At 68.1% G+C, this 23,327-nt stretch overlaps 12 protein-coding genes across 12 annotated transcripts; 7 read left to right on the plus strand and 5 right to left on the minus strand.

Moving 5' to 3' along the window:
- Positions 1-169: 169 nt before the first annotated feature.
- Positions 170-961, minus strand: MICPUN_68285 (predicted protein; the record flags this gene model as incomplete). Its single annotated transcript, XM_002499875.1, has 1 exon — positions 170-961. A coding segment is annotated over one exon (792 nt), but the record flags the coding sequence as incomplete, so codon positions are not given.
- A 564-nt stretch (positions 962-1,525) lies between these two features.
- Positions 1,526-3,169, minus strand: MICPUN_99118 (predicted protein; the record flags this gene model as incomplete). Its single annotated transcript, XM_002499876.1, has 1 exon — positions 1,526-3,169. The coding sequence occupies one exon, from the start codon at positions 3,167-3,169 to the stop codon at positions 1,526-1,528; it is 1,644 nt and encodes a 547-aa protein (XP_002499922.1).
- A 403-nt stretch (positions 3,170-3,572) lies between these two features.
- Positions 3,573-5,033, plus strand: MICPUN_56420 (predicted protein; the record flags this gene model as incomplete). The annotated part of the gene is made up of 1 exon (XM_002499403.1): positions 3,573-5,033. One exon carries the CDS (start codon positions 3,573-3,575, stop codon positions 5,031-5,033), a length of 1,461 nt encoding a protein of 486 aa, XP_002499449.1.
- Positions 5,034-5,230: 197 nt separating this feature from the next.
- MICPUN_99116 (predicted protein) lies at positions 5,231-6,034 on the minus strand (the record flags this gene model as incomplete). Its single annotated transcript, XM_002499877.1, has 1 exon — positions 5,231-6,034. The coding sequence occupies one exon, from the start codon at positions 6,032-6,034 to the stop codon at positions 5,231-5,233; it is 804 nt and encodes a 267-aa protein (XP_002499923.1).
- A 200-nt stretch (positions 6,035-6,234) lies between these two features.
- Positions 6,235-7,737, plus strand: MICPUN_90125 (predicted protein). Its single transcript, XM_002499404.1, has 3 exons — positions 6,235-6,287; positions 6,476-6,540; positions 6,938-7,737. The coding sequence occupies exons 1-3, from the start codon at positions 6,282-6,284 to the stop codon at positions 7,605-7,607; spliced, it is 741 nt and encodes a 246-aa protein (XP_002499450.1). The 5' UTR covers positions 6,235-6,281; the 3' UTR covers positions 7,608-7,737.
- Positions 7,738-7,937: 200 nt separating this feature from the next.
- Positions 7,938-9,629, plus strand: MICPUN_56417 (predicted protein; the record flags this gene model as incomplete). The annotated part of the gene is made up of 1 exon (XM_002499405.1): positions 7,938-9,629. One exon carries the CDS (start codon positions 7,938-7,940, stop codon positions 9,627-9,629), a length of 1,692 nt encoding a protein of 563 aa, XP_002499451.1.
- A 357-nt stretch (positions 9,630-9,986) lies between these two features.
- On the plus strand, positions 9,987-11,396 carry MICPUN_56416 (predicted protein; the record flags this gene model as incomplete). Its single annotated transcript, XM_002499406.1, has 1 exon — positions 9,987-11,396. One exon carries the CDS (start codon positions 9,987-9,989, stop codon positions 11,394-11,396), a length of 1,410 nt encoding a protein of 469 aa, XP_002499452.1.
- A 170-nt stretch (positions 11,397-11,566) lies between these two features.
- On the minus strand, positions 11,567-13,381 carry MICPUN_56415 (predicted protein; the record flags this gene model as incomplete). Its single annotated transcript, XM_002499878.1, has 1 exon — positions 11,567-13,381. The coding sequence occupies one exon, from the start codon at positions 13,379-13,381 to the stop codon at positions 11,567-11,569; it is 1,815 nt and encodes a 604-aa protein (XP_002499924.1).
- Positions 13,382-14,037: 656 nt separating this feature from the next.
- MICPUN_105197 (predicted protein) lies at positions 14,038-15,228 on the plus strand (the record flags this gene model as incomplete). Its single annotated transcript, XM_002499407.1, has 1 exon — positions 14,038-15,228. One exon carries the CDS (start codon positions 14,038-14,040, stop codon positions 15,226-15,228), a length of 1,191 nt encoding a protein of 396 aa, XP_002499453.1.
- Positions 15,229-15,885: 657 nt separating this feature from the next.
- Positions 15,886-17,415, plus strand: MICPUN_56413 (predicted protein; the record flags this gene model as incomplete). Its single annotated transcript, XM_002499408.1, has 1 exon — positions 15,886-17,415. One exon carries the CDS (start codon positions 15,886-15,888, stop codon positions 17,413-17,415), a length of 1,530 nt encoding a protein of 509 aa, XP_002499454.1.
- A 73-nt stretch (positions 17,416-17,488) lies between these two features.
- On the minus strand, positions 17,489-18,242 carry MICPUN_107809 (predicted protein). The gene has a single exon (XM_002499879.1). The coding sequence runs from the start codon at positions 18,144-18,146 to the stop codon at positions 17,574-17,576; it is 573 nt and encodes a 190-aa protein (XP_002499925.1). The 5' UTR covers positions 18,147-18,242; the 3' UTR covers positions 17,489-17,573.
- A 183-nt stretch (positions 18,243-18,425) lies between these two features.
- On the plus strand, positions 18,426-23,321 carry MICPUN_56411 (predicted protein; the record flags this gene model as incomplete). The annotated part of the gene is made up of 1 exon (XM_002499409.1): positions 18,426-23,321. The coding sequence occupies one exon, from the start codon at positions 18,426-18,428 to the stop codon at positions 23,319-23,321; it is 4,896 nt and encodes a 1,631-aa protein (XP_002499455.1).
- Between the last annotated feature and the right edge of the window lie 6 nt (positions 23,322-23,327).

Consider the following 23,327-nt stretch of genomic DNA (forward strand, 5'->3'; position numbering starts at 1 on the left):
CCTCGCCGCCGTTCGCCGCGTCGATTGAACGCCGGTCCCCGCCGCCGCTTTCTCTCCAGCGCCCGTTGAACACCTCCCTGCTGATGCGCTGCTCGTTCCGCTCACTCAGCGGCTTCAGCGATCGGTCCACCGTCCTCGCCGCCGCGCTCCTCGGCGCCAGCGTCGAGGCCAGAAACTCCCCCAGCACCCTGTCCGTCCAGCACGGCCCGAACACGCCGACGCCCTTCTCCAAAAATGCGACGTGCCCGCCCTTCCGAACGTGAGCGAGCGCCACGTGCGAGCTCCCGCGGATCGCCGCCTCGCACTGCTCCGTCTCCCCCAGGAACGGATCGTCCTTCGCCACGACGTACAGCGTCGGGGTCCGGATGCTGGGTATTATGCGCTGCGGCGCGAAGTAGTGATAGTACTCCTCCACCGAGTCGAACCCGTGCGTCGCGACTATGAGCTCCCTCTCAAAGTCGCGTATGAGTTTAGCGCTGAAACCCGCGCCTCCCACGTGCCCGACGACGTCGACGTGTTTCCTGTAGTATCTCCGCAACTCCGCGGTGATGGCGCCGTTGTACACCAGGCCGGCGTCTCTGTTCAGACCCGCGTGTGAGCTGTGCGGGTCGAGGGGACAGGATACCAAAACCGCGCCCGCGACCGGGTCCCGGCCGTGGCTGTTCTCCTCCGCCAGGTAGGTCCCTATGACGTAGGTTCCGAGGGAATACCCCGCCAAGAGGATGGGCGCGGACGGGTACCTGCGTCTGGCGGCGTCCACCGCGGCCCGCACGTCCTCGGCGGACGCGGCGCAGTACACCTTCGCGGATGATAAGGGCACCCCGTTGCATCCCCGGAGGTTGAGCGCCACGCACCGCCACCCGCGAACAGCGCCCGTGGCCACCGCCCATTTCGTTGGGCCCTCGTGGGATCCCCCGTTGATCCCGTGCAGCATGATGAACACGGGGGCGTCGTCGGGGAGGTCGCACGCCGCGGGGATGTTGTGGGGGACGACCGCGCGGTTCGCGGCCTCCTCGGGGGTGAACGGCGGACGCGCGGGCGGCGTGAACCGCGCCTTCACCAGCCAGTCCAGCCCGACCTGCCCGCCGTCGGCGCACCGCACCAGCTGCCGGTCGTACTCCAGGAAGATGGTGAACATCCGCCCGTACCCGATCAGCGTCTGCGCGTGGGTGTTGGTGCACCACTTCGGCAGCTCGTACTCCCGCTGGAGGCTCGGGCATCGAGACAGCAACTCGCGGGTCAGGGCCTTGCCGCCGTGCACGACGAAGGGTGCGCACCTGCGCGCATCCTTCCTCGTGCGACCCATCGATCCGTGCCCCGTCGAGCCGCCGTCGACCGGACCGCCTCCACTGCGACCCACGAGTGACCTTCCCGCCTGACCCGAATCACTTTATCGTCAAGCCCGAGGGGAGAAAGTGTGCTGTTAACCAAGGATGTGGATGGAGGCGAGGGCATCGCTCGCTCGCGGCGTACACTCTCATCTCATTAAAAAAAATAAAATACGAATCGTTTGATACTCTCTCACTCACAGCCGGGCGCGGCCGTCCTCGCCGAGGGCGCCGAGGGACCCGACGCCGCCCTGCTTCAGCAACGCTGACTTGCCCCCGCCGTTTGGTTTCTGCTTCCACTGAGCTCCGAAAACACTCCGGCTGATCCGGTCCTTGTTCTGAGGGTTCACGGGGGGCAAAGCCTTGTCCACCGCCCTCGCCGCCGCGCTCCTCGGCGCCAGCGTCGACGCCAGAAACTCCCCCAGCACCCTGTCCGTCCAGCACGGCCCGAATACACCGACGCCCTTCTCCAAAAAAGCGACGTGCCCGCCCTTCCGAACGTGAGCGAGCGCCACGTGCGAGCTCCCGCGGATCGCCGCCTCGCACTGCTCGTGCTCGCCCAGGAACGGATCGTCCATGGCGAGCAGATAAAGCGTCGGGGTCCGGATGCTGGGTATTATGCGCTGCGGCGCGTAGTAGTCGTAGTACTCGCCCGCTTCCGAGAAACCGTGCGTCGCGACTATGAGCTTGTCAAAGTCGGCGATTGATCGGATAGCCTTGTCCTTGAACTCGACGTTCTTGTCCTCGCCTATGGTGTCCACCTGGTCCTTGTGCTTCTGATAGTACCGCGACAACTCGGAGCTCAGGGCGCCCTGGTATATCAGGCCGGTTGACCTGTTCATGGCGGATAACGAGGAGACCGGGTCCATCGGGCACGAGATCAAAACCGCGCCCGCGACCGGGTCGAACCCCTTGCTGTTCTCCTCCGCCAGGTAGGTCCCTATGACGTAGGTTCCGAGGGAATACCCCGCCAGGAGGATGGGCGCGGACGGGTACCTGGACTTGCACGCGTTGACGGCCGTGCGCACGTCCTCGGCGTTCGCGGCGCAGTACACCTTCGCGTTGGACAGCGGCACCCCGTTGCAGCCGCGCATGTTGAGCGCTACGCACCGCCACCCGCGAACAGCGCCCGTGGCCACCGCCCATTTCGAGGGGCCCTCGTGGGATCCCCCGTTGATCCCGTGCAGCATGATGAACACGGGGGCGTCGTCGGGGAGGTCGCACGCCGCGGGGATGTTGTGGGGGACGACCGCGCGGTTCGCGGCCTCCTCGGGGGTGAACGGCGGACGCGCGGGCGGCGTGAACCGCGCCTTCACCAGCCAGTCCAGCCCGACCTGCCCGCCGTCGGCGCACCGCACCAGCTGCCGGTCGTACTCCAGGAAGATGGTGAACATCCGCCCGTACCCGATCAGCGTCTGCGCGTGGGTGTTGGTGCACCACTTCGGCAGCTCGTACTCCCGCTGGAGGCTCGGGCATCGAGACAGCAACTCGCGGGTCAGGGCCTTGCCGCCGTGCACGACGAAGGGCGTGCACGAGTTTGGGTCGTTCTGCTCGCGATGCCTGACGCGGAGGTAGGCGAGGTAGCCCAAGCCCAGGCCGACGGACGCGACGGACGAGAACGCCTTTTTGGCGATGACGACGGTCTGCCTGCGGACGTCCTTGCTGGTGAAGATGGAGCCGCGGCCGGGCCGTCGGGTTTGCCCCGCCGTTACGTCCTTGTCACCGCCCCCTTTCTCGGAGGAATCGTCGGCGGGGCTCTCGCGCTCGGGTTCGTCGGCGCCTCCCGGGGTATCGGCGGTATCCGTCGTGAAATCAACGACGTTGCCTTCATTCTCGCTCATCAAGGACCGCGGGGAGTCGTCCTCCTTGGATGAAGCGTCGCCGTCGCGCCCGAAGTCGCCGCGACCGTACACCTTCGCGGCCCATTTAACAAGCTCCTCGTCTTCCGCGTCGAGGTTCATCGCCGACGACGACACCGACCACACGCGGGACGGCGGGTCGTCGTCGGTGTCGTCGGCCTCGACGATTGGCTCCATGCTCGCGAAAAGTATCGCGTCGATGCGTCCTCGCTCGCGCGTCTCGAAGTGTGCGAGCGCCGCTCGTTGACAGCCAAATGCGAAAACGTGGAACTTTCCCCGTCTCGGAAACGCCTGCAAGTCGTCCCCTGCAAGGAGAAAGCGCCCGCCGGGCTCCCCGTCACTCGGCGCCTCGCGACGGTTCGCCTCCTCCGAGGCCCCCGGCACGATGACCGACGCCGCGGGCGGGTCGGATCCGCCCGCGCCGCCCCACGCCGTGGTGTGCGTCCTCGGCCAGACGGGCGCGGGTAAGACCAGGCTCGCGGTGGACATCGCCCTCGAGAATGGCGGTGAGGTTGTGAACTGCGACGCCATGCAGGTGTACGCGGGTTTGCCCATCGCCACCGCGCAGGCGTCCGCGGAGGAAATGCGCGGGGTGCCGCATCACATGCTCGGGTGCGTCGACCCGACGGGCGCCGTGGCATCCGATGCCGTCGCGGGAGGCGACCGCGCCCCGGGGTCCCTCGCCGGCGCCATCGACGTGCGGGACTTCAGGGACGCCGCGCTCGGGGTCATCGCGAACGTGATCGCGAGGGGTAAGACGCCGGTGCTGGTGGGCGGGAGCGATTACTACCTCCGCGCGGTGGTGAGCGAGTCGCTGCTGGACGAAGGAGAGGACGCGCGAGCCGTCGAGTCCTCGGACGAAGACCAAGACGACGCGGACGCGGCGACGAGAAAAACAAAATTGGACCGGACGAAGGGGGAACCGACGGTGGGACCAAACGATACGCGGGACGAGGCGGCGGCGCTCGCGGCTCACGCGAGGCTCCGCGAGGTCGACCCAGTCTCCGCCGCCAAGATCCACCCGAGAAACACGCGCCGGGTCCGGCGGTACCTCGAGATACGCGACTCGACGGGTGAACCGGCGAGCGAGATATTCGCGCGGCGACGACGCGCCGCCGCCGACGCGATGAGATTTCGCTCGCTGTTCCTGTGCATGCGCGCGACGAACGACGAGCTGGACCTCGCGCTGCGTCGTCGGGTGGACGCCATGTTAGCCGCCGGGTTGGTGCGGGAGCTGGAGGCGTTCGCCGCGAAGGCAAAGGCGCGCGGGGCGAGCGACGACGCGAGGGGCGCGTCGCAGAGCATCGGGTTCCACGAGTGGGGGAGGTACCTACGCGCTCGAGGGTTCGAGTGGACGAGCGGCGAGGGGAAGGATGGCGATGCCGGCGAGGGCGAAGATGTCGATGCGCTGAGGGCGGAGGCGGTCGAGGCTATGAAGGCGGACACGTGTCGCCTCGCGCGGCGGCAGCTGCGACGGTGTCGGCGGCTCGAGCGCGCATTCGGGTGGAGAGTTATTTATCTGGACTCGACCGCGACGCACGCGGGTCTGAGGGTCGGCGACGACGCGGCGGCGCGATCGGCGTGGGCGAAGGACGTGCGGGAGCCGGCGCTGGCGGCGACAGTCTCGTTTTTGGCGGGGGAGGATCCTGGCGGCGGCGGGGCGGCTCCGTCGGAGGAGGAGCCGTGGACAGAGCGGCGATGCGAGGCTTGCGACAAGACGCTGCGGGGCGAGACGGAGTGGCGCTCTCACGTGGAGGGAAAGAGACACAGGAATCGGATCGCGGCGCTCAGGAAGAAACGGGAGGGGAAGCACGGCACTCGGCAACAGGCGTCCGCGGAGTCGTGACCGTGAAAAAGCTGGCTATATTACAAAGTCGTCAGAGAGCCGGTGACTCACCAGGGTCTGAGTGATATTAAGGGTCCTTTACAGTCGTAGCGGCGTGGGTGTACAAGGAGGTTCGTCGTAGTCGAGAGGCGAAATCGTCGTAGCCGAGCGCGTGGCGGTCGACGGTGTCCCGGGCGGTGACTGGTCGCCCGCCGGTCTCACAACGGGAAGGTCTCGCATCTGTGAGTGGCCCGGACGGGCAAGGAGGAGGAGCGCCTCAGGTAGGCGGGTCTCGGGGGCTTGAGCTCCGTGTGGACCGAGATCTTCGACATGGGCGACTCAAGGACGACGAGAAAGTCGTCATCCCAATCGCCGTCGGCGATGGTGAGCGCGTGATCGCGCGGCCTGTGGGTTTCGGGCGTGTCGGGAATCTCGGGGCGGTTATGCTCCCAGCGGAGATCCCGGGTTTCGAGGTGGGCACGGATGGCGTTGCGGAGGTTGTAGTCCGTCGCGGCGACGTCGTTGTACGCGGTGAGAATGTTCGATGCGAACTGGAGCTCGTCCGCGGCCTCGCGCCAGCTGAGGGAGGCGCATTCGAGCTGGATATCGCGGGAGGCCTCGTGGCACATCCTGAAGAAGTCTCCGTTCTCGAGGTAGGCGATCATCAAATTTGGGGCGTCCGCCTCGACCCACGTGGAGGCGTTGTAAGCAGAGAGGTTGGCGCCGTCGTCGTTGTCGCCGTCGTCATCCGGCTGTACGAGCGCGGGGCACACCCACGTGGTCTTCGAGGTTCCCGAAACCTTGGGTTTCATCCGGAAGTAGTCACCGTAGAGCTTCCAGCAGACGTCTGCCAAGAGTTCCGCGCGCTGGCCGTCGGTGGCAGCTCGCGAGTAGTACCGCAACACGCGCATCGCGCCCCTCGCGTGCTCTTCGAAGGGGTGCACGAACCAGGGCGACGGCTGGGCCGCGCACGCGCTCTTCCTCGGGTCGATGGGCGCCTGACGGGGGTACTCTGTGGCCATTGGTGTCCCGCGAAGTGATCGGTCACCGCTCGCGGAACGCTCGGAACGCTCGTGGTCTCGGTCCGAGTGTCCGACCGTTTTCTTGAGTCTTTTTGCGAATTATTTTATATGAAGCTCATTTTGACTGGTCGGTTGCACCCCTGGCCTCGAAAACCAGCTTTCGCGTTTATTAGGGTTCCTCGCGCGCACGGCTCGGTCCCTTTTGACAGCGACCGGTAGCCGGCGTGCTAGCGGTTCTTCGTGCAACATGAAGGTGAGCGTCCTCGCCATCTCCATGCGCATCACGTCCCGAGACGACCGAGACTACGCGAGCGCACCGTCCGGACGGGCGCTTCGCCGGGATCGCGCTCAGGGTTTTTTCTCTCATCACCCGCTTGCGCCATCGCATCGTTCGTCCCATGAGCCCCCGCTGACGCCTCTCCCTTCCTTCTTCCCCCGCAGCTCAACATTGCTAACCCCGCCACGGGGCAGCAGAAGAAGCTTGAGATCACCGATGAGTCCAAGCTGTGAGTGTTTTCCCACGACGCGCATCGGGTCGCTCGCGTCGCCGCGCCGGCCATCACGGGTTTTTTCGTGCGCACTGGCGAACGGGAGTTGTTAGGGTCTGGGAGCGGGCCGGGGTGATTCGACGCGGCCGTCGACCGGAGGTCGATCCGCGCTCGCAATCGACGCGTTCGGAGCTTGCTCCGGGTCGATACATATCACGCTGAACCGCGATTCGGGGTTCCGTCGTTCGCGTCGCTCATCGCGCGCGGGCGGCGGCCCGCCGGGAACCACCCATCTCCGCCGGGGAAACCAGCACAGCCTCGGGGGCTTTTTCCAATCCAGCGCGCCTCACCGTCGCATCCTCAGACCACGAACCGTATCCTGACGTTTGCGTCACCCTCCTTTCCTTGATCACAGGCGTGTCTTCTATGACAAGCGCATCGCGGCCGAGATCCCCGGCGAGGCCCTCGGTGACGAGTACAAGGGTTACATCTTCAAGGTGATGGGCGGCAACGACAAGCAGGGCTTCGGCATGAGGCAGGGCGTCCTCACCGCCCAGCGCGTGTTCCTCCTGATGTCCCCCAAGACCCAGGGCATGCGCGGCCACGGTCGCCGCAAGGGTGAGCGCCGTCGCAAGGCTTGCCGCGGTTGCATCATCTCCCCGGACATCGCCGTCCTCAACCTCATGATTGTGAAGCAGGGCGACGCGGCGCTCCCCGGCCTCACCGACGAGGAGAAGCCCCGCATGCGCGGTCCCAAGCGCGCGTCCAAGATCCGCAAGCTCTTCGCGCTCTCCAAGGATGACGACGTTCGCAAGTACGTCAACACCTACCGCCGCGAGTTCGAGTCCGCGACTGGCAAGAAGAAGTCCAAGGCTCCCAAGATTCAGCGCCTCATCACCGCCGATCGCCTTCGCCGCAAGAAGATCGAGAAGAACGAGCACGCCGCCAAGATCGCCAAGTCCAAGGCTGAGGCGGCCGAGTACCAGAAGCTCCTCTCCATGCGCCTCAAGGAGGCTCGCGAGCGTCGCTCCGAGTCCCTCGCCAAGCGTCGCGCGTCCTCCCTCGCCAAGAAGGAGGCCAAGTAAACGGTTTGGCGTAGCTTCTCGGTTTTTCGAGGCTCCGAGATCGCACTCGGATAGTGCGCGCTCGGGTGGTGGGTGTTCTTATCTTAGACGTTCGGGATGACTTGTAAACGATCTTTGAACGTTAAATCGTCGCTTACTCAGCTCGCGCCCCGGCCCCGGTTGGCGGTGCCCGTGGGCTCTCAGTCGAGAGTTCCCCGCACCCGTACCCTCTCATCACACTACAGTCACGCTACGCTGCTGAGGTTCCGGCGCAAATGGAAAAAAAAGAACTTTTGAATCTCGTCCGTCAGACGTCGTGGCTCGAGGCGCGGGCGAAGGGACGCGGCCGCGATGTCGGGACCGGCGCCGGACCCCGACCCTTCCATACAGCGGGAGCTCACCTCGCGCTGGCCCGGCAGACGCGAGCAGGTCGGGCAGCTCCTCGGCCTGCTCGGCGCGCCCCACGACCACGCGTTGCCCATCTTCGTCCACGGCCCGCCGGTGACGGGCAAGTCCTCCATCGTGCGCGACGTCTTCACCGCGCTCGGGCGCCCGTTCGCGTATGTCTCCCTCGTGGACGCGCACGGGCCTCGTCTCCTCTTAGATGCCATCGTCGAGGAGCTCAGGCCGTGGCTGAGGGACTCGGAGAAGCCCGCGCGATGCGACCGGCTCGCCGATCTCGTCTCGACGCTCCGTCGCGGGATCAGGCCGGACTCCCCAGCCATCTACCTCGTCATCGACGAGGCGACGCGTTTGCTGGACTGGAAGGGCGAGCAGCAGCTCCTGCCCGCGCTCATGAAGCTCTCGGAGCTGACGGGCCGCAACGTCGGCACCGTCCTCGTCGCCACACCCGGGTGGGACGCCTTCCGATCCGCCGCGGGTGTGCGAACACCGATGCCCGTCTTCTTCGACGCGTACAACGACGCGCAGCTCAGAGCCATCCTGACGAGGGAACTCCCACCAAACGCGGACCCGGCGCTGTACCGCAACTTCATCACCTCGATCCTGCCCATGTACACGGCGACGTGCAAGTCCCTGCACGAGCTGAGGGCGTTACTCGCGCCGCTGTGGCGCCGGTACGTGAAACCGTGGGAGGACGCGAAGGATGCGATTGACGAAGCGAGGGCGCGTCGGCGGGAGGAGAAGGAGAACGCCCGCGTCTCGAACGGGACGGAGCGCGGGGACGGGAATGTTGGGGACGGGGATGTTGGGGACCGGGATGTTGGGGACGAAAAGTCGGCACCCGGGGAGGATGGGGAGGCGGAGAGGGCGTGGGAGGCGGAGAATTTGCCGCGGCTGCCGCAGTCGGCGGAGCTCTTCTTCGCGCTCACCACCGCCAGGGGCGGGTCATCGGCGGGGAACGACGGCGGCAGCGATCATCAGCATCAGCAAGTCGCGCATCAGAAGCCGGCCAAGGCGCCGTACCGGGGCCGATACCTGCACTCGGGCCTCGCCGTGCCCATGTCCCCCGCGGCTTTGGCGTTGGCTCGAGGCGCGTGGCCCGTGCCCGAGGACGTAGGCGTTCTCAGCGGGCCCGGGCTCGATTTCGACATCCCGCGGCTCACCAAGTTCATGCTCGTCTCCGCGTACCTCGCGACGTGCAACAGCGAGGCGGTGGACAGGCGATTGTTCGGTCACATGGTGGAGGGTCGGCGAGCGGGGACGTCGGCGGTTGGGACGGGTGGGGGTAAGCGTCGGCGAGGCGCGCTCAGCGCCGATCGGCAGCAGGAGGCTGCGGCGTCCGCGGCGCTCGAGGGACCGCGCGCGTTCTCGCTCGAGCGGTTGCTGGCGTACTTTCGCATGGTGACGAAGCAGTCGTACGACGAGGCGGGCGCCGGGAGCGAGGACTTGGCGCGGGAGCTGCTGAGCGCGGATGTCTTTATGCAGATTTCGAGCGCGGTGGCGTTGGGTCTGTTGTCGCGGGTTGGGGGCGCGGATCCGCTGGAGAGCGCGCGGTACAGGTGCGACATCGGGGACGATCTGGCGCAGAAGATCGCGGCGAACCTGCGGGTCAACTTGAACAACTACCTGTCGTACGTGTGAGCGAACGGTGGACGACGTGTGTAGACGCTTGTAACAACTTCGCCGTATGGTTTGAACTTTCTGTTTTCCTGGGACGTGACGAGTGGTGAAAAACGAGGCGACCTCCCCTAGGTAGGTTTCCTTAGGTTTCGGGCCTCCCCAGACGCGCATCGCGCCGAGGGTGCCCCGCGGAGCGTCGGGATCTCGGAGCCGTTCGCACACCGCGCGTGATCGACGTCGGAGCGGCGCGCGGCGGGCGGGCTAGGGGACGCGGCGCGTCCCCGCGCCTGAGACCCACGACCTTCTCACGAGGAAAAGCTCGAGGAGGACGACTGCGTGCGAGCCACGACCCCGGACCGCGGGGCGCTCTCGCGCGCGATGGAGCCCTTCGCGACGGCGCCGTCGCAGCGGCACCTACCCTTCGGCGCCGCGAGCAACGTCCTCGGCGCGGCGGCCCCGCCGTTCGTCCCCAGGGACCACTACCACCACCACCACCACCAGCAGCAGCAGCAGCCTCTTCACCCACAGGTCATACTGACGGGGGGACAGACGCAGCAGCAGCCCCTCGGAGCCAAGTCCGCCCCGGCGACGCCCTACTCCCACGGCATGCACGCCTTACCCGTATCGCCCCTCACCGGGTGCGTCTCCATCCCCGGCTCCCCCATGCGTCCGCTCCAGAGCGGCCAACAGCCGTCGGTGAGCGACTACTTCCACAGACCGAAGGACCTCGGCTTCGCGGACCGCGGCTACTTCCCGAGTCCGCGGAGACCGCAGAACCTGCCGCAGTCGTTCCAGCAGATCGAGATCCAACCGACCCAGCCCGGCGCGGGCATCCACCCGTTCGTCGACCACCATCATCAACAACAACAACAACAACACCAACACCAACACGAACTTCACCACGAACTTCACCACCGACACCAACACGTGCCCCCGTGGCTCGCCCCGACGTCCCCGCTCCAAAACCCGCCCAGCGCCGGTAGCTCCCTCGCGCCTTCGCCGCTCGCATCGCCGAGGACCGGCGGCGTTCAAAGGACGGGTGGGGGTCCGCCGTCGCCCTCGCAAAACCTCGCACTCGCCGGCTCGGGCACGCCGGCGGATCCGCTTTTCCATCGCCTGCTGCGACAGGCGCACGGGCAGCAGTGGGAGCAGTCGCGGGAGCAGCAGTGGGAGCAGTATCAGTCGCCCGTGTCGTGCCCGCCGTGTTCGCAGCAGCACTCGCTGTACAAGACGGAGTTGTGCAGGTCGTGGGAGGAGACCGGGACGTGTCGGTACGGCGCCAAGTGCCAGTTCTCGCACGGCCGCGACGAGCTGAGGCCCGTGCTTCGGCATCCAAAGTACAAGACGGAGGTGTGCAGGACGTTCGCGCAGAACGGCACGTGTCCGTACGGCACCCGGTGTAGGTTCATCCACCAGAGGGCGCCCACGAAGAGCGTTCTCGGGACGCTGGTCGCCGGCGCGCACGCGGTGATACCCTCGGACTGGAGACCCGAGGGGAGGAAGGGTTCCCAGGGCAACGGGCGCGACGGATCGGGAACGGGGGGAGGCGGGAGCGAGCGCGGCGGCCGACGGGATTCGGAAGACGCGCCGCGCCGCTTGCCCATCTTCCAGCGCATAGCGGCGGACGAGGAGGACGAGGGGGACGAGAAAGAGAGGGAGGCGCTCATCGCGAGGACTCGAAAGAGGATCCCGACGCCGCGGGTCTTTCCGGGTCTTTCCGGAAGCGCGGCGAAACCGCCGAGCGCGGCGACCGGTCCGCCGAGGTTCGACATCGACGGGAGCGCGTGACGACGACGACGACGACGCCGACGAGACGACGAAACGACGAAACGAACGACGATTCAACCGCGCGACGGTTTCCGACGGTTACTAAAGGTCATTATGTTTGCATTCGAGGCGCCCATCGGCCCGCGCGAAACGTCCCACACACGACGCGTACCTAACCGAACGAGGAGGTGTCAATCCTCCTCCCTCGTCTCGTCGATCGACGCGAGAAAGGCGCGCACGTCCTCGAGCGCCTCGCGGCTTTGCGCGTCGAACCCTCCGGCGAGCTCGTGCGATCGCAGCCCGAATCGCACCGCGCTCGCCAGCGTCTCCCGCGCCTTTATTATCCCGTAGTGTCCGTCGTCCTCCAACACCGCCCGTTCCGCGGCGAGCAAGCTGACGCGCGCGTACCGATCCGCCAGGGTCAGCGACGCGTGCTTCGTCGCGGCCAGCTTGACCTCGATGTCCACCCCCCCTAAGCCGTGACGGGCGAATCTCGCGACATCCGCGGCGATTGTCCGTTCGATGGACTCGATACGTCGACGCATGGCGTCCGCCGCGCGCGATATCTTCCCTCGCTCCTCGTCGCACGCCCACATGACCGCGGCAGCCTTGGCGGAAGTTCGAAGCGCCCTCGAGTTGGGGTCGAGCCTCGGCCACTGGCGAGCCGCGTGTGCCATCTCGTCAAGCTCCGCGAGTAAATGGCTTAGCTCGCGCATGGCCTCCAACTTCGCGCCCGGCCACGCGTCCACGCGCCTCAACACCTCGCGCTCGTCGCTCAGCGACGCGAGCACCTCGTCGATCTTCTCGAGAAACTCGTGAAGGGATTGGGCGTCCGCCGGCGACGCCCCGCGAATCTCGCGAGCCAGATCCGCCAGCAGACCCGCCCTCGCCTCCGCCTCGCGATCGAAACTATCCGACCCTTCCCCCGAGCCCGAGCCCGACCTAAACCCCGACCGCCTCTTCCTCGTCTCGATGTCGAGGAGCGTGTGGCGCAGGTTTTCGAAGAGCGCGAGCTCGCTGCGCACCGCGCCGCGCGCCGAAGACGAGGGTTCCCCGTCGGTCGATCCCTCGCCCTCTTCCGCTCCTCGCCGATTTCCCCTCGACTCGGATTCCATCTTCGCCGCCATCCTCTTTATGTCCCCGAGCAGGCTCTGCATCTCGTGAACCCCCCGGGGCGCGCCGCCGCTGGGTCGCGCGAGTCGCCCGGCGCCGCTGGCCCTCGCCAGGTCGCTCATCCCGCTCGTTCTCGCCAGGTCATCGGAGAAGTCTCCGGAGAAGTCTTCGGAGAAGTCTTCGTCGAGTCCGGACGCTCGGCCGAGGTCGTTCGGGTTGGCGAAGGTGGACTCCTCGTCGTCGTCCACCACGGCGATCTTCCTGCGGCCCAACAGCCTGGACACGAACCCTCCCTTGGGTCGACGCTCGGTGTCCTCGTGTGTGTGCGCCTTTGCCCTTCTCTTCTCGTCGCCGCCGTCGAGATCGGTGAGGAGGGAGTGGAGGATGCATTCCCGCAGCGCCCTTCGCTCATCCGGCGGCGCGTCGCTCCCGTTGAGCGCCACCTCCATGGCGTCGAGCTCCGACGCGGCGCGCTCGAGACGGTCCCGTCGCCGCGCGAGCATCGCCGTTTCCTCGGACGCCTCCGCGTGCCGCTCCCTCAGCTTCGCGGGCGGCTCCGACGACGACGAGAGCTGCGCGTCCAACTTGGAGAGCCTCGACGCGCAGTTGGCCTGCTCCCTGGCCAGGACCGCGACGGCGGACTCGATGTCGGACCTGAGCGACGCCGCCGACGCGGCGTCGTCGTCGCCGTCTTTACTCGTCCCAACGTCCCCGGCCTCCATCCGAGCCATGGCCTGCACCGCGAGGTAGACGTCCTCGTCGCGTTCGACGTCGTCATCCCTCAGGGACGCCTCGAGCGCGGCCTTGAGGTCGCGCTCGTATCGGGTCTGCTCCGCGTCCAGGAGATCCCCGGGGGAGGCGCGGAGGAACCCAGGTGGGAGAAGAGAGCCCATGAAGACCGCGGATTCGCTCCCCCCTCCGCACCCCGCGTCCGCCGACGCTCTGTCGTGCCGGAACGAACAACAGCGCCACTGTCGTTTCGTTTGGCGCGCTCCGGCAGGTGGCCCGGATCGCCGTGGGTCATCGGTCCACAAACCGGTTTCAGTTTCATCGATTTATTTGCATTTGACTGGCGCAGTTGAAAGGGAAATCGTCACCCAGCTTATCCGGCTCTGGATCTTCACGTGTGCGCGTTTGACTGTTTGAGATTTCACGGATGGATCCTTGTCACTCCAAAACCAGGCCGTTGTAACTGACCCAACGAATGGGTTCAGAAACCAGGAACGATTTCCATAGGCGAAAATTTCCGGCGTCTCTTGAACCCGACTGAAAGGACGTTCGCTGAGTCAGGCGAAAATATCGCCAACGCTCGAGCCGCCAAGGAGGTTCACTGTGAAGGACCCCGCGAGGCGACCGCCGCGAGGGAAGCGTGCGTCCGATCGAAAGGTTCTCGCGCGTCTCGTAGTTCGCGCGCGGCCGATACGCCAAGCCGCGGGCGCGTGAAGACTCCGCCCGGGATAAGAATCCTGGGATTGCTCCTCTGGAAGGAATAAACTAAAGCGCGTTCAGCAGCGGGAGATCTATCCGCGCGGGTAGGGTATCGGGAGGCATGGGGGTGAAGCAGAGGACCGCGGAGGAAAAGGCGGCGATCCCCGCGGTCGCCGATGCCTCCGTTGCCTTAGTCGCGGGCGTCACCGCCTCCGTCGCGGTCGCGCCCTTCCTCATGTGCGTCGACCGCGCGGTCGTGTCAGCAGCCGCGGGGACCGCGCCGGGGGGCTCGCTCGCGCGCGCGATCTTCGCGGCCGCCTCGGAGTTCTTCAAGCATCCCAAGGTGGCGTTCACCTCCCCCGCACTCTGGATGGTCGCGGGCGTCTACGGAGGCACCTACTTCGCCAAGAACGTCAGCGACGTCGTCATCGAGCGCACCGGCACGAGCGGGCCCATCGCCGAGTGGGGCAAGTTCGGCGTCGTCACCGGCGTCAACATGGGCGGCTCCATCCTCAAGGACGCGGCGTTCGCCAGGCTCTTCGGCGCCGCCGTCGCCGCCGGGGCCGCCGCCGCCGTGGTTCCCACCGCGTCCTACGTCCTCTTCGCCGCGCGCGACTGCTTGACCATCGGCGGCGCCTTCGTCGTGCCCGACGCCGCCAAAGATCTGCTCGTCGCGAGCTGCGGGATGTCGCCGCAACTGGCGGGCGCCGCCGCGCAGCTCGTGTCCCCGCCCCTGATGCAGGTGGTGTGCACGCCGCTGCACCTACTGGCGCTCAACATGGTCAACGCGCCGGTGGCCACCCTCGCGCAGAGGGTCGCCGCGCTCAAGGTGTCCACGCCCCCCGCGCTCATCGCCAGGTCGCTTCGGATGCTCCCCGCGTACGGCATCGGCGGCATCCTCAACACCACCCTGTCCGCCAGAGGCCGCGACGCGGCGAGGCGTAAGTTCCTGCCGTCCGCGGAGGATCTCAAGGCTGTGAAGGAGCGACTGGGTAGAAGAGGCGGCGCGGCTGCGGCGAAGCTCGCGAACGCCAAAGGTCGCAAGGCGCTCGCGTCAATCGGCGTCGCCGCGAGGCGGGGAATCGTCGGTAAGACGAAGGGTTCGGAGTTGAACCCCTCGGACGACACCGGCGACGCGCCGTTCACGCTGCGCACGGGCGCGGGTGCAGGCGGCGGCGGCGGCGGCGCGAGGACGCTGGGTCGATTCGACGCGAGGCGGTTGAAGGCGGGCGGCGGCGGCGGCGCGAGGCGGCGCCTCCTCGGCTTTGGCGCGACGACGGGCGGATCCCGATCGGCGGCGGCGGCGTCGTGAGCCGAGGCGGGGACGGCGGACGCGACTTTGCCGTCGTCATCGCCCGCTACGGGGACACTATTATTTCGCGCCGGCGCGCCGTGGGATCGTTCAACAACAGAACCGCACCGTTGAAGGCCCGAGGCGCCGCGAGCGCGCGTTGAGCACAGAGTTACTCATAGTCTAGTGCTACGCTTTCGTTTTGCTATGCCCGCGACGAGGACGATGACGTCGCGGGCGCCCTTCCTAGCTCAATCCGCCGTCGAGACGTTCTCGACGGCGGGGTACCGGTATCCCGGTGCGTTGTAAGTGAGATTTCGTGGGGTGAAAACATCGCGCCCGCCTCAGAGGCGGTGTCGGCTCGGAAAAGCCAAAAATAAGCCGAAAACAAGCTGCCGAAGAAAACGCGTTCTGACTCAGCAGCCGCCAGGCCTCCTCCGTTTGTTTGTGACCGTGGCTCTGCCAACTCGGCAGCCGCGTTTTTCCGCCGAACCGGCACTTTACGGGGCGCTCGTTAGGCGCCGCCGGGTACCGGGCGACCGTGAGGCGCGCGGGAGGTATCGAGGGCGACGTATACTCGATACCAGCGGAGACGGACCGCGTCCTTGACGAGACGCGCGACCTGCCGAGCGTGAAACCGCCCGGCGCGGCTGCTGTTGACTCCTTTATAGAAACAAAATGGGCGGAGGCGGAGGGGGTGCCTTCACGCCGAGGACGGACGACCAGCTCGACCTCGTCCCCGCCGGCGCGGACGCCGCGGTCGCGATAGGATCCGGATGCATGGCCGCGGCGTCCGTCGCTCCCTTTCTCATGTGCGTCGACCGCGCGGTCACCGCCGCCGCGGCCGGCCAGACGTCCTCCGTGTGGCGAGGCATCGTCGACAACGTCTCGGAGTTTGTGAGGCAACCTCACCGCGCGCTGCGTCAGCCCGCCCTCTGGATGGTCGCCGGCGTATACGCGGGCACGTACGCGGCGGCTAACCTCAGCGACGTCGTCGGCGAGCGCGCGCACGCCTCCGCAAACTCCAAGGCGGCCGGCAAGTTCACCGCCACCACCGGCGCCAACATGCTCGGCGGCATCGCCAAGGATGCCGCCTTTGCCAGAATGTTCGGCGCCCCCGCCGCCGGCGCCGGGCTCGTCGTTCCCTTCGCGTCCTACGGACTCTTCGCCACGCGCGATGCGCTCACCGTGGGCGGCGCGTTCTTCCTCCCAAACGCCCTCTCCAACGCCCTCGTCGCCAGCGGACAGAGCAAGGACGAATCCACCGCGAGCGCCGTAGCGCAGCTCGTGTCCCCGCCCCTGATGCAGGTGGTGTGCACGCCGCTGCACCTGCTCGCGCTCAACATGGTCAACGCGCCGGTGGCCACCCCCATGTCACGGCTGGGCACGCTCGCATCGTCCGTCACCCCCGCGCTCATCGCCAGGTCGCTTCGGATGCTCCCCGCGTACGGCGTCGGCGGCTTGCTCAATTCCGCGCTGACGCGACGCGGCCGAGAGCTGGCGCTTCAGTACGCCGACGCGGGCGCATTTGACGAGGACGAGGAGCTAATCGTGGACTACGCCGCCGTGGAGGACTTGGAGGGTATGTTTGGCGACGACAGGGGCGAGAACATCCTCCACACCTTCTCCCGGGCGCTTTACGGCGACCTTCACCCGCAGACGCTGGCGGAGGATATCGAGTTTGACGAGGCTTTGTGGACGTTTCGCTGGGAACGGCTCATCCAGTCGTCGGTGTCGCACCAGCTCGCGGAGATGGGCGGCGACACCGTGGGCGGCTGCGTGGTGGTGGGCGGCGACGCGGACGTGGACGCGGAGGTGGACGCGTTCGTGGACAGGGCGGATACCACGCGCGACGGCAAGCTCAGCGTGAAGGAGCTCGAGGAGCTCCTGCAGAGGGAGAAAGCCGCGGGGGTTGGGTGGGCCGCGGCGGCGCTCGCGTGGAAGGACGAGAGCAAGACCCACAGGCGGTCGATATGGAGCTCGTCGCTCGCGAGCCCGGAGCCCGTCAGCCTCACCGCGCAGGCTGTCGCGGAGGGGCTGATGAAGGCGGCGGATGAGGACAAGGACGGGTACGTGTCAGCCGCGGATATCAAGTCGTTGCTGCACAGGCGCGTGAAGGAGGGCGAGAAGGGCGCGGGAAAGAAGGCCAGGCTGAGACGGAGCGGGAGCAAGAGGGACGTTGCCAACCTGGCGGGCGCGGGGGGATGACGAGCGACGAGACGAACGGATGGATGACGTTCATCCGACTGTACGAGTAGCCGAGGATGATGAATAGACTAATGTAAGATCACGACTGCGACACAACCGGCGACATCGGCGCGGACCCGTCCGACGAACCTAGCTAGATTGACTGCCGAATTAACCCCCTAGCCGCCCGCCCCGACCCTTCGCATGGTGAACACGCAGTCGTCGTCGTCTCCCGCGACTGCCGCCCGTCCCCGAGCCCCTTCCCGCCTCAGACCCTCCATCGTCCTCGCCGCTCGGACAACCCTGTGCGTCTCCGACACGAACGAGTGCTCCCAGACCCGCGTGGTCTCCTCGTCGAACGCCTTGGTGAACAGGTCGAAGCCGAGGACGCTCACGGTGACGTCCCTGAAGGTGACGAGCCACAGGGTGTCGTCCACGCGCGTCCAGTCCGCGCGCAGCCTCGCGCCGAGCCAATCGTTGGGCGGCACGGTCAACCGGTTCACGTACGTGCCGTCCGCGAGGTTTATCTCCTGGTACGCCGTGCCCTTGAACGGCCCGAGGCTGCCGTTCGACGGGGGCGGCGCGTTGCTGTACGTGACCTCCCACGCGCCCTCCAGGGCTAAACTGTCCGAGGGCACGGCGGTGGGGTTGAGCGCCTCCAACCGCGCTATGGCGTCCTCGATCGCGGCGCGCTGCGCGTCGGTGCAGGTGAGCCCCTTGTCCGTGCCCGCGACCGATCGCTCCAGGGCCATCCACGCGGTCGAAACCGCCGATGCCGACGCCGATACCGACGCGGGTCGGCGTCGCGCCCGCGAGGTACTGGCCCGCGCCGGCGCGATGCGGGTCGGCGCCGCGAATGCGCGGGATGTTGACGCCGCCATCGCCCCGCGTCAGTGGAGGGTGGACCTGTCAACTTTTCTTTTTGGGACAGGAACCAGACTGCTGTTTTTAAATCCGTTGGAACAGCCGAGGGAGGCATTGAGGCGTCGGCGGTCGGAGGGGCCAGGATGCCGACGTCTTCCACGTTCGGCATGTCCTCGGACGGCCTGAAGACGCGGAGCGCGCGGAAACCTCCGCCGGGCTCCGCACCTCGGGCGCCGCCACCCGCGCTGCCCCGAGGCGGAGCGGGACCGCGATTTCACGGCGCGCCCGCGTCGCCGATGGGCAGGCGAAGCGCGGAGCTGCGCTCCACCCCGCCGCCCCCGTCGTCCTCGTCCGCCGCGCGCTCGCCGTACGATCCCACGCCGGGGAAGTCCAAGCCGAGGACGGCGCCCAAGCCCGCGTGGGGCGCCAACACCACGCCGAAGCGCAGGGTCTCCCTCGTCGAGCGCCAGGCGCAGTACGCCAAGGGGCGCGCATCATCCTCGACCGCGGGCACGCGAACGACGCCCGCGACGGCACATCCCGCGACGCGATCGCCCGCCGGGTCGCCCGCGCCGTCGCCCGCCAGGTCGCCCGCCGGGTCGCCCGCGCCGTCGCCCGCCAGGTCGCCCGCCAGGTCGCCCGCGCCGTCGCCCCCGAGGTCCCCGAGGTCCCCGGGCTCGCCCCAATCGCCCCAATCGCCGAGGACCGCCCCAAACGACGACGACGCCACCGACCCCCCGGCCACCGCCGGCGGGCCGTTCGCGTTCCGACTCGACGAGGCGGCGTCGTCCCCGGCCGCGTCGCCTCCCCAATCGCCGCGAGCGTCGTCACCGCGTCGGATCTCGGTGGCGGACAAGCAGACGGCGTCGTCGGCGGCCAAGTCGATCCGCCCAGCTTCGCCGACGACTCATCATAAGCCCGTCGCCGCGTCGCCGGGGAAGCTGGGCGCGTTATCCCCGGTGGGGTCCCCGTCGGCCTCGCCGGGACGCGAACGCGCCGACACCGAGCGAACCCGAAGGGCGAAGGCGTTGCAGGAACAGATGTTCGCGCGCTTCGACGCGGAGCGAGCGACGGGGGGTGGACGAGGAGCGACGACGATTCCGATCGTCGAAGACCAAAACACGATTGAGGAAACGCGCTCGCTCGTACCGGGGGGTGGCTCGTACGAGTCGTGGCGCGCGATGCACGATTGGCGCCGCCGCGAGGACCGGCGCTCGGCGGAGGAGGCCGAGGAGGAAGTGAGGTCGCTCGTCGGCGCGCGAGTGTACGACCTCGGGAAAGCTTCGTCGATCGCGAACGATCATCGCGACGAGGGACCGGGGAGAAACGAAACCGAAACCGCGTCGTCCCCGTACGACTCGCCGCGTCGCTCCGTCGCGGCGGCGGCGGCGGCGGGCGCTAACCTACTCCGGGGCGTCAACGAGCTCTTCCCGACGATGGGAAGGACGAAAACACGGGAAGGCGGGGTAAAAGACGAGGAGCCGTCGAGCTCGGGCCGAGGACGCGGCGCGAAGTCGCCACCCGAGATCGGCGAGGAAGAATCCGCCGTCGCCGCCACCTCGCACCCGGCGGCCGACTCCGACGCCGCGGCGGTGGCGTCGCTCGCGCGTCGCGTCGCCGATCTCGAGTCCCTGCTCGCGGACAGGGACGTGCAGCTCGCGCAGCTCGAGGACGAGCGGTGGAGGCAAGATGAGCAAAACGCGAAACTCGACCTCGACGTCGACGCGATGCGAAGGGACGCGGAGGTGGCCAGGGTGGCGGCCGCGGATGCCGCGGTGCGCACGAGGGAATCGTCGGAGCGTGAACGCGCGGCTCTGGACGCGTGCGACGCGGAGACGCGGCGCGCGGACGCCGCGGAGCGCGAGCTGCGCACGCTCTCGAGGCAGGCGGATATCATGGCCGCGCAGCTGGAAGTCGCGTCGCTTCGACTGGACGCGCTCGCGCGGGAAAACTCGGAGCTCGACGTCGAGGACGTGGCCCGCGGGATCAATGCGGGGGTGGAACGCGACGCCGAGCGCGAGCGCGCGGCGGGGCTCGCCGAGCGCCTCCGCGAGGTGGAGCGCGACCACGCGAGGATGGTGAGCGAGGCGGCGGCGGCGACGGCGAGCTACAGGGAACTCCAGAAAATATCCGACTCGTTCCAAGCCGCGGCGTTGGCAGAGCTCGAACGACGCGAACGACTCGAAATCGAGCTCGCGCAGGTGAGAAGCGCGTCGGAGAAGGAGCGAGAGGCTGCCGCGTCCGCGTCGCGACGGAGCGACGACGCCGTCGCCAACGCCAGGGCTCAGGCTGAGGCTTCCGCTCGAGAGTGCGAGGCGATGCGTTCGGAGCTCGGCGCCGCGTGCGCCGCCCGCGACGCGGCGACGGCCGCCGGCGACGCCGCCAAGGCCGAAGCCTCCCGGCTCGCGCGTAACCTCGCCGACGCGGAGGCGTCCCACGCGCTGGCGCTCGAGGAGGGGGACGCGGAACGCGAGGAAAAGATTCGGTCTTTGACGCGCGAACTGGCGGAGACGCGAGAGGAGCTTCGCCGGCGGATGAGCGCGAGGGAGGCGGAGACCACCGAGGAGATGAACCGGCGCGAATCCACCTTGCGCGCCGAAGCCGCCGCGCGCGAGTCCGAGCTGTTGAGACGACTGGATGCCAAGGAACGTGAGTGCGAGGCGCACCGAGGGCATCGCGAAAACGCCGAACTCGCGTCGGCGAAGGCGACCTCCGCCGAGGAGGACGCTCGGGGCGAGTGTCGGAAAGTCCAGGCTGAGCTCTCCGCGGCGCTCGGACGCGCGGCGGACGCGGAGGTGGCGCTCGGTCGGGAGCGTGGGGAACGCGCCGCCGTCGAGGTGGCGTTTGACGCTATGAAAGCGGAGATTCCCGCGCTGCGATTGGCCGTCGAGGAGAAGGAGGCGCACTTACGGGAGTCGAGACGCGAACGAGAGGAATGCGAGGCGGCGCTCCGGTCGGTACGACGCGACCTCTCAGCCGCGAACGAGCGCGCGGACGCCGCGGAGGCTGGCCGGGACCGCCTCATGGACGACTGCGCCGTGGCGCACGAGGCTAGGCGAACGCTCGAGGCGGATACCATCGCGAGAGTCGCCGCCGCGCACGCCGCCGAGTCGGACGCCAGGCGAAGCCTCTCCGAAGCCGAGACCAAACGCGTCGCCGCCGAGGGCGAACGCGACGCCGCCAAAGCCGAGGCGGCCGCCGCGCGATCCCTCGCCGAGCGATCAGCCCGACGCGCGGAGGAGGAAGGCGCCAGGGCGGAGCGAGCCTCCGACGCGGCGGATCGCGAGGCTGAGCGCAGAAGAGCCGAATCCGCGGACGCCGAGGACCGGCTCGCCGCGATGGGCGCGGAGCTGCGGGAGGAACGCGAGGTGGCGGTTCGCGCCGCGGCGGCCGCGGACGCCGCCGTGGAGGCTGCGGAGCGGGCGCAGGCGGAGCGCGACGCGGTAAGGGGCGCGCTCGACGGCGCGCTCGCGAGGGCTGCGGATGCCGAGAAGGCGGCGTCGGAGGCGGCGGCGCGTTTGGAAGCGGAGGCCAAAGCGTCGGCGCAGACGGCGCGCGAGTACGAGGCCGAGGCGGCGCGGCTCCAGGCGCAGACGGAACGCGCGAGGGACGCGGAGAAAAAGGCGAAGAAGAACGCCGAGGCGGCTCGCGAGGCTTCCGAAGCCGCCGAGGCGCGGGCCAAGTCGGAGTCGGAGGCGCGAAAGGAAGCAGAGGCCAAGGCGAACGCGGCGGAGGAGAGGCTCCACGCCGCCGAGGCCGGGTTCCGCGAGGCTGAGGTGGAGGCGGCGAAGCGCGCGAAGGAACGCGCGGACGCGGACGCGGCGGCGGCGATCGCCGCGGCGGAATCTCGCGCGGCGGTGGCGGAGTCGAGGTACCGGCAAAACACCGAGGCGAAGCTCGAAGCGGAGCGCGTTCTTTACGAGGCGCGGTCCGAGCACGAGCACGAGACGCGTCGTCTGCGCAAGCAGCTCGAGGAGAGCGTCACGGATGCCGGGCCCGCGGAGGTGGCCGCCGCGCGACGCGAGGCGAAGAACGCGGAATCGCGCGCGGAGAAGGCGGCCAAGGAGCTCAGGGAGGCGCGGGAGGACGTCGCTCGATTGAAAATTTCGTGGGCGGAGCGGGAGGCGGAGCTCAAGGGAGAGCTCGCGGGTCTGCGGTCGCAGGTTGGCGCGGCGGCGATGGCCAGGTGGCAGAACGCGCCCGCCCCGCCGTCCGCGCCCTCCCCGTCCGCCCGGCGCAGGCGGCTGGCGGTGCACTCCTCCGAAGATTCCACCGACTACGAAGATTCCGAAAACGACGAAAACGACGTCGTCGCAAACGTCCTAGGGGCCGGTAAGTCGTTGGGCACGCGCGCCACGATCGAGCTCATGCAGAGGCACGCGCGCGCCACCGCGCGGTTGATCGAGAACCAGGAGAAGATGATCGCCGAGCTCAGGACCGAGCTCCACTGCGCCATCGCCGAGGAAAACCCGGCGACGGCGGCGAAGAGCCCCACGTCTCCGAGTTCGAACCCGCCCGCGGCCGTTACAGCCGTTACAGCCGACCCGCCCGTTCTCGCTCCCGATTCTCCCAGCGCCGAGCCCGGCGGCGCTCGCGAGATCGACTGGGAGGCTGCGTACGCCGACATCGACGAGACTCGAAGGGCGACGGCGGAGTCGCGGCGGGGTGTTTCGGGGGGCCCGGGGCCGGTGGTCGAGTCCGTCGCCGACGCGCCGGCTCTGCAAACACCGAGCGACGACGAGGAGGACGGGGACGGGGACGGGGACGGGTTTGAGGATGGGGACGCGCTGGACGGGTCGGAAGGGTCCCCATCGCGGGTAGGTTCCGACGACGACGGGTCGGACCTCATCTCGGTGGATGAGCGGTTCTCGCCGGTGACGCCCGGCGCGGGGGGGGGCGGGGGCGAGGATCCTCCCGTCGCGAGCCCGACGCCCTCCTCCGCCGCCAGCGGCGAGCTCGTGGGAGACCTGTACAAGAAGCTCGCCGCGCTCGGGGCGCAGAGCGCGGGTGAGCTGCTGATGCAGAGCCCCACGGTGGAGCGTCAGCTCTCCAGGATGCTGTGAGATTGT

The sequence above is a fragment of the Micromonas commoda genome, chromosome 2 (genome assembly GCF_000090985.2).
Source record: "Micromonas commoda chromosome 2, complete sequence".
Lineage (NCBI taxonomy): Eukaryota > Viridiplantae > Chlorophyta > Mamiellophyceae > Mamiellales > Mamiellaceae > Micromonas > Micromonas commoda.

Coding starts and splice junctions, on each gene's coding strand:
- MICPUN_90125 (XM_002499404.1), top strand. Junction 6,541..6,937: donor ATCACCGATGAGTCCAAGCT/GTGAGTGTTTTC, acceptor CCTTGATCACAG/GCGTGTCTTCTATGACAAGC.
- MICPUN_107809 (XM_002499879.1), bottom strand. CDS start 18,146: ATGGCCCTGGAGCGATCGGTCGCGGGCACGGACAAGGGGCTCACCTGC.